At 41.3% G+C, this 8,678-nt stretch overlaps 1 protein-coding gene across 5 annotated transcripts in view; it reads right to left on the bottom strand.

The window, feature by feature from the left end:
* Positions 1-8,678, bottom strand: part of AMOT (angiomotin) — a 61,902-nt gene continuing 53,224 nt past the window's right edge. For all 5 annotated transcript variants that reach the window (XM_069810935.1, XM_009920936.2, XM_069810939.1 and 2 more), the window contains 5 exons: positions 6,851-7,041; positions 4,454-4,576; positions 3,542-3,774; positions 2,461-2,685; positions 1-1,417 (listed from right to left, as the gene is read on the bottom strand). In XM_069810935.1, coding sequence (XP_069667036.1) covers positions 1,317-1,417; positions 2,461-2,685; positions 3,542-3,774; positions 4,454-4,576; positions 6,851-7,041 — 873 coding nt within the window. In that variant the 3' untranslated portion in view covers positions 1-1,316. The remainder of the gene's footprint in view (positions 1,418-2,460; positions 2,686-3,541; positions 3,775-4,453; positions 4,577-6,850; positions 7,042-8,678) is intronic.

Here is an 8,678-nt window from a genome sequence, read left to right as displayed (position 1 = left end):
TTAATATTGAAGTGTTTTAATAAAATGCAAAGACAGTAACAAAAAATACTCATTTACTTCTATTGGTCTTAATATCTCATTATAGCATCTGCAATCAAAGCATTGCTGCATCTGTGCTAGTTCCCAAAAATCTGAAAGTGAACCTGATGATTTAAATGTGCAACTTTCTTCTGTAATGCCTCTGGGACTTTCTTTAAGCTGCTCTCTCCAGTTAGATGAAGAAAAAAAATATTTTGGAAGGAGAGAATTTGCCATCTGAAACTTTACACAGAGCTTCTCTTTAAAGCTCTACCTTTGAAGCTTTGCTATATGAAGAAGAATCTAGTATCTCCAAGAAGGAGAGACATACAAAGTAGAAGGGCATTTGAAATATAGAAAAATCTGCTACAGAGAAAGATCTCCACAGATGCAGTCGATTAAGTTGCTAACACTGAAAGCAACAGGGCTTGCCACTTGCACTATGGTAAATCTGGAGTTCCACTAAAGCCAATGGCATTACAATGGCAGAAATCTGATCTAACAGATCAAGACTGAGCCTGTAAACTCTCCTTTTTTAATTTACGTAAAACATGAATGCAATATATTATTTACTATCCACTGTATAAATTATTGAAAAAGTACTTAAGTATAAAAGTGTGGCAAATCTTTCAATGAAACTAAAAATGTGAAATGTGACATTAATCACCGGAGTCATTTTTTTTAATAAAGAAATAACACAATTTGGGAAGTTAAAAAAAAAAATAAATGTTACCACACTGAAAATGAAAATCTTTCCAGCCTATGAATGTGAAATACCTATTCTGAGTTCTTACACTGAGTGTAAAGAGAAATCTCCCTTGATCACAGCTCAAATTTACAAAAGTTTCTCAGAACACCTGTATTCTAAAACCATTAAGTGATGGTCACAACTAAGTCCTTGGTTCTGATCGTTATAAGGCCATTATGCTCACCTTACTGTGTTCAAGCTAGACATTTAACCAACAGCTGTGAGAGCAGGTACTTCTGTTTAAGAGACTTTAAAAATACTGAAATGAAGTATCAGATGTAGTGCACCTAAGTTCTTGTTTTTTCTCCAGATGTTACCAGATCCATTATTTAAAAAATAAAGGGGGAAACTTTCAAAGAACAAGTGTTACGGGTTTTTTATAATTTAGAGCAAATTATAAATTAACCTGTCCATACTTTTGAGACATAATATACAAGAGCAAACAGCTGAGTGTTCTTTTATTACTCAGGTATGACAATTTTTTCCCAACAAAAATGTCTTTTAAAAATTTCTTGCTATTGTATCCCAGCTCAGATCCTGGTACAGCCTTTCAGATGAGGTATTCTACCATCTCTCCATCTGGGAGGTCCTGCCCCATGGTCTGAACAGGGGCTTTTCTTTCAAGAGTGCTGGAGTGGAAAAGTGGCCCATCTACGTGATAAGGAAAAACAAGAGACAGACAATCAAAAGCTGTAACTTCAATGAGATTAGAAAAATGACGTTAACATTTTAAAAGTCAACTTCTATCATTGGCCGAAAGACAGCTCACAACTCCTTATTTTGTTTTAAAAAATTCAATTCTTCATGTATATAACCAAACAAATAAAGATATTTTATCAAATTCCCTTTAGGTATCTCCCACTGGTACACAATGGCATATAAAACTGGAGTGACTGCATTTAAGCCAATGTAGTCAGTGTAGACTTTCACCACAAAACCTGTTCCCCTGTCTCCCTCAATACCCATTAAATAGCATAGCATGGGCAAGATGCACAGCAGACCAGCCAAATTCACTCTTCCATAAAGAACAACATAATTGTAATGTGTCTGTAAGTAGAAGAGGCAAGGTTGTGTAATCTGCATTGATTTGGCAGAGTGGGCTGGAAAATGAGCAGCTCTTGCCAGCTCGGAGCTCTGTGGGCAGCAAATTCAGCTTCTGTGACAGTCACTGTCAACTGGATCTACTTGTGCCAATGCTGAAGTTGGTCCTGCGACTGGGACAGTATAATAACGAGACAGCTTTATCACGATAGTTACCTTTCCTACTTCTTCCTCCCCCTTACCTGAGTCCACTTTGCTTTGAATACCCACTAAAATGCAATGGCCAGTTTCTACGGCCCATTTCCATACACTGTTTAAACTCCACATGCTACTTGCAATTTACTTCAGAGTAGACACTGTCTTAGAGACTATCCAGGGATTTGCATATAGCTGCTCCAATTCTTAAACCTTGCTATACCTCCCCACCCAGTGTGTCCATGCTTATGCTACCACTCTTAAGGCTTTTTTTCCTTCAGGGCATTTGAGACCCCTCAGAACATTGTCAAGCTTGCCTCTGAAACCCATCTGTCCTCATAAAAACTAAACCCAGCTTTCCTGAACGGAAAAAGGGATGGCAGGTCCTGCCCCACAGAGCAGAACTGTTGGCAAGACCATGGCAGGGGCCCTCTGGGAGAGCAGCTGAGCTTTGTTACCTGTTTTGTCTGCGCTGTAGGCCAGGTTGGTACTGGGGAGTCGTCCTGGTGTGGGAGCTGCAGTGGAAGGTGCAGCTTTGCTTTGTTCATTCCCCCGGTCAGTCTGGGTGCTGCAGTCTCTGCTGCCTGTTTTTGAGTGGGCTGACAGCAACGGTGTGGAAGGAAGGACAGGAGAGGGGGTGGAGGGAATGGATTCGGAGCGATATTCTGTTCCCAGCAGAACACCTTTGTGGAAAAAGGGAAGGAAATTTCACAATCCCAGAAAACTAACTGGTATCAGTTCTGCACCCCTCTGTAGTACTTGCTCTAGGATCTGGAAAGTGCTCCATGCTTCAGCAGACAGCACTAATTTACCTTTCTATAGCACCTTTCAGCACTGGCTGCTGAAGTACCTGAAGAATAGCAGTATCCTCATGTTGCTGCATGCAAAGATACGCAGTGGGCACTAACACCTTATTTCCCTGTCTCTAACCAGTGGCCCATCTATGGCAGGATAAATCTGCACACTCTGAAATCAGCTACAACAGATTCTCATTTACATTTCAGGGTCTTTTAGTTTCATAGGGAGGGCCTTTGGACCTAACTTCCCCCAGCAAAAAAAAAAATCATCTAAGATCTGCTTTGTTACAATGCATTTTCTCTGAACAATGGTGTTGAGCCATTCCAGACAGGAGTCATGTTAGTGCAGGCACAACACTACAGGATAGCAATCCTGATTAGTATCTCTGCTCCTATTCAAGGAGACTTTACACCTTCAGACAGCTGTAACAACCCAGCTGAAAGCAAGGGCTTGGGAACTCTGAACACTTTATCTCAAATATCCCTGAAGTCAGGTACCAAACTGGGAATAAAGGCTTACAGATTTTAGTGACAGGGCCTGGACATCAGAAGTCACTATTTCCCAAAAGTGACTAAAACAAACAGTTGTTCCAAATGTCTCCCATCTTGCTTGCAGTCAGCTTTACTGCACGCTAGGCCAGTTGATCTGTCTGTCCAACACACCTTCTTCCTTCTGCTGCTCCTGCCTCCCCTCTAAGCAGTGACTTGCATATCTGGATTGCCACTGTTATTTAAAAATTACCTAGGCTGCCTTTCCAGCTCTTGTCCTCCCTCTTCTCTTCCAGAATGGGAGTGCTGCTCAGTGTTGACGAGTGGGACAGCAAGCCCGAGCCAGCATTTGAAATGGACATCAGTGACTTGGCAGGTCTCATTGAGGAGAGCTGGTCTGTCTTACCAGGCTCCTTCCGGGAGCGCTGCTGCAGGACTTTGATCATGGCATCCTTCTCAATGATCTGAGCGTGCAGAGTCTTAATCCTTTTTGAGAAATACAAAGAAGAACAAGGTACTTGTACTCCTGCCTCCTTGGACTGAGGCCTCAGTGCCCCCATGGCTGTGACTAGGACTTCCTCCGGCATTTGGGGAGGCAGAGAGAGGATGCCAGTGAGCTTATTGCCCTGAATACTGGCTGCTCACTGGCCCACCAGAGCAGATCATGCATGAGACTTTCTGTATACATGCATGAGAGAAAGGCACTGAGATACCCACCCACCTTTGGCTACTGGAAGTTGCTCTAAGCAGCCACGGAAGGGGCTTTGAGACAAAGCTGAGAGTTATGGGCAGCGCATGAGAGCAACAGAAAGAAGAGGATTAACACACTTTGGGGAGCCTGCACTGGACCTAACCCCAGGGAAAACAGTTCTGTGAGACTGTTAAGAGGTGGCTGGAGCCTGGGGTCTGATGAAGATGCCCTGAAGAGAGAAGAACAAGAAGCTAGATGCAAAAAATCTAAGATTACTTTTTTGCATTAGCCCCCAGTATCAAGACAGGTTTTGGATTGCTATGTAGAAACTTTCTTGGCCAAATGAACGTCTGGCATCCTACATCGTTGCTGTTGGTGAAGACACAAGAATTTCTGGTTCTGAGGCGTCTACCCAGACAATTAATTTAAAATCCCTGTCCTAAAGAAGCCAGATAGGACCAAACTGTATTTTACCTTCCCTCCATGTCGAGACACCTCCTGTTGGCAAGCAGGATCTCCTCCTCCTCCTTCTGAATGCGAGCTTCCAGCGAGGTATCATAGCTAGGGTTAGGCGAGTGGCTGATCACTGTCGTGTCCCTGAGAACAAGCAGTAGAACAGATGAAGGACCAGCTAAGTTTGCTGCTTTCCTCCTAACAGCACAAAACAATTGCTCAAAAGTAACAAACAAGAATATCCACTTTTTTTGAGTTGCGGCTGGCTCAGTGTCTTCCAAAAATCCAACTCCCAGCCCTAATGAAAGAAGGATTACAAAAATATGCAAGTCATTACAAGAATACTGTATACAATCTACTGTCCATCTCAGGCCAGTCTATAATCTAACTGATTCACTGTACCGTTGTAAACTGATTGATGAGGCAAATTCAAGGACATGGGGAGGGGGAAGGACGGTATAGAACGCTAGGCACTTCTCTTCAATTGAAACAGTGCAAACTTTCCTTCAGCTAGAAAGCTTTTTCCCTTCCCCTTCCAACAGTATCATACAGGGAATCTGAGTATCAAAGGGAACTAGGCATGGAAGTTTCTTAAGGAATCCTAAGCAGCTTGGTCCAAAAAACTTGGACTGGACTGAAAACAGACTGATTCCACATAGTGCCTGATGTTAACACTGTGATAGTTGTTCAGTCCACTAACCAAAACATAATGAGTATTTCGTTCTACTTGTTGCTGTTCAGTCAGAACAAAGTCACTGTGCTATGCTCTGTATCACTCTATGACTCATAACATTAAGAGCATGTTACTGACATAGCTATGCATTAACATAATTAGAAAAGAAGAAACACAAAAAAATTTGGAGTTACCAAGAGCTCCAATTCATTTTAACAAGAAATCTGTTCTCTCAGACCCAGCAGGACTAAGAACTGTCTGGTAAATGTACCTCTAACTCTGCAAAAGTTCAGATCAGGAACAGCAAAGCACCAATGTGAAGGGCATAAGAAGATCATTCACCAAAGAAACGTAACCTGACCCGGATTCCTGCCTGTGCTGTGAAGCATCCTTCCTGCAACCTCAACTTCTTACGGGATGCTATTTTTCACTATCAAAGAAAAGGGAAAGAAATTCGTGCACAGTGTAGATGAGGTTGCCACTGAAATTAGTGGAATCCCTCACGGCCTATATTTTTGAAGTAGATACTAAAGGTGCCAACTGCATATAAACTTGCAGAAGTATTGACACTAATGGAATACTCTCTTTTAGGGGAGAAGCAGCTAGAAGGAAATGGAAAAACAGAGGTTGGCTCTTTCCTGACTGGAAGGCATTCTTGTTCATTTAACAAAACTTGGAACAGGCCTAACACATCCCCTCTCATTCCATGATAAACAATAGACCAGACCCCTACTTATCAGTGCACACTGAAAATATAACATGGCCTCTAAGGACAAGCAGTAGCAAGAGCCTTTAGAGAATCTCTGGGGAGGCGGAAAACAGTGCACAAGAAGAATCAATACCCTAAAATAACAGCTTGCTTCTGGAGCAAGATAAGATAAGTCTTTAAACACTAACACAGCAGATCTGCAACTTTACCTCTGTAATTCTAGTATGATCTTACGAGCTAGGAAGCCAATTGCAATAACATCCCTATTTGACTCTGCTTCATGAAACAATCTAAAATAAAATCTGCCATCAAGAACCAGAAACTAGCGAGCAATGAAATTACATGTAAGCAATACCTAACACTAAGGAGCCACACTCCAATAACAGCTCTTGTTTACCAACTAGCTGAAGCACTTGGCCATATTTACAGCCATAATAAGTGTTTCTGTACAGTTGTCTTGGAATGTGAGCTTGTTACCACATTTCAGACACCCTTCCCTTCCCACCCCCACAAGCAGTGCTCTCCATACACAGCAGAATGTTTTGAGCAGAATTTCCTAGTAGATGTTTCTGGTTAGTAACCATGCTGAGGACAATACCACAAAGTAATTTGCAAAAACATTCTGGAGAACAAGTAAGCCATTCAGGGTGAATGATGTGAATCACCAAGCTTACCCCATCTCACATGACTTCAGTGAGGACTGATTCCTGTTTAAAAAAATAAAAACCCAAACCCCTTCTCATACACCTATTTTTGAATCAACAGCTTCTAGGAATGGCTCAGAACAACTCTAGTCTGGAAAATGGCTCCTGCACGTGGAAGAATCTTCCCCTGGAAAAAAGTTTCTAATTGTTGGCAATTGCACAGCTCCCAGGAAAAGCAGCCAAGCCCCACTCGCATGCAGAAGTCTGAGAAGCCATTCAGACCACAAGGCGAGGTATCATGGGAGGGTGGTGTGACAACATTCCTTGGTGGGAAATATGACATTCAACTGGAAATAGAAAATAATCCCTGTACTATGAAAAGTCTCATTTACCTCTGAGCAGCCACAGTTGCAGCTGCATCCAAAGCAAACTGTCTCATCACACTCTCCTCCAGGTATTTCTGTTCCCACTTGGTCATATCAGCTTCCAGAGCAAGAATCCTTTCTTCCTTCTCGCGCAGGAGTTCCATAAGTGCCGTGGCGTTGTACTCTGAGACGTTGGCAGTCTGAGATGTACCCTGACGCTGATTTCCAAAAGAAAAAAAAAAAAAAAAAAAAAAAAAAAGTCATCTCAGGATGCATCTGTAAGACTCAGGGTTGGTTTGTTTGCTTTTTGTCTGAAGGATGGGGGCTGGTCCAGAGCAGCACTGGCTTGACGCAAGAACCACCCAGAGTGAAATGCAGCAGCCTATGCCATCTTGGGCAGACTAGGTGATGGTAACGGTCTCCTTTAGAGCTTAATCTGAAACATCTCCAGGGGCAGTTCAGCCTCACTCTGTCATAACCAGGAAACAAGTTCATATAATGCAAGAAAGGCTCCTTCTATTTTCCAAATGTTGAAGCTCAAAAGTCATAAAAAATCAAGCACCGCTCCCAAGAAAGACAGCTTGACTCACAGCACCCACACTAGAGTGCTTCCTGGTGCCATTCCAGAGCTGGTCAATACGAACAAGGAAATATCTGAGACGGAAAATACTCCTAAGGCCTTTTGCCATGTGCGAAGCCCCACATATGCATCCAAGAGCTAGATCATGCTATTCAGGGCTGATGTCTACAGCCCATCCATAATGCCTAAAGTAACACAGACTTACTTCCAACATTGTTCCAGCAAGACATTAACTAGCAGATAAGGGTTATCACACCTTTAAAAAAAATACATACAAAATATTTTTAAAGTATTTGGTTATTAAATCAATATGATCACTGTATACCTGTGGATTAAGTAGCTGGGGATTAAAAATTCAGTTCTAAAGCAAGATTTGGAAGACAAGCAGTGTTCCCTTTCAAAACAAGAAAGAGTGGAGATTTGCTAAGCTAATAGCTCAATGGATAAAATGCATAGTTTTATATGGAAGTCTCTTCTGGGATTAGCAGGATATTTGACTTAAAAATTTTTAAAAAATAGTTCAAAAGAAAAGAAATTGGGCAGACAAGCTACTTTACGTTCAGCTCAGAATTCTTAACCATGACAAGAAAGCTATTTTTTTGTGTTGACTCAGGCTCAATGTCAAAAATTGTGGGGTTCAGAGTACCTACTCTTCCAAAGGTAACACAGAAAAGTTTATCAAATTACTGTAACTCCTACTCAAACCAATACAAAAATACAAATAAGATTTAAATACCCATTCTTTTGCAGAGGTGGAAGTTGGAGGATAAACATAACCTGAAACTAAATGCGATTTAGAACACAGGCCTGCATCCTATATCCAGTAAAATTTACAAACCTGACAGTTCACCTATGTTTGACATAGACTGAAATAAAACTAAAACTTCTCATCCAGTTCATAACACCACTGCACAATCTACTTCTCATTCATTCTTTTCACTGAAAAAGACTCACGTTACAATCGTAACAATATACTCTACGTGAAGCTCCCATCCATTTCCATCAACTGCATTTATAGAATTGGTTTTGCTGGTTTTGTTTGGTTTGGTTTTTTTAAATGCAAAAGCTTTTTGAAGGGCCTCTTTTCAGGCCAGTTGTTAATGAATTTTATATAAAATCTCAAACTGTGAGCAATATTTTTTAAATTATTTAGAAGTAAATATAACCAGCTTAAAGATAGAACACCATCTAGCTATATGGCTATCTCTGAATCTTGTCACGTGACAAATCCCCTATTGCTCTCTTATCTAAATTTTCTGGTTGGAACAGAGAATT

The sequence above is a fragment of the Haliaeetus albicilla genome, chromosome 23 (assembly GCF_947461875.1).
Source record: "Haliaeetus albicilla chromosome 23, bHalAlb1.1, whole genome shotgun sequence".
Classification (NCBI taxonomy): Eukaryota; Metazoa; Chordata; class Aves; order Accipitriformes; family Accipitridae; genus Haliaeetus; species Haliaeetus albicilla.
Note: the sequence above shows the minus strand (reverse complement) of the source record. Positions and strands in the feature narration are given on the sequence as shown.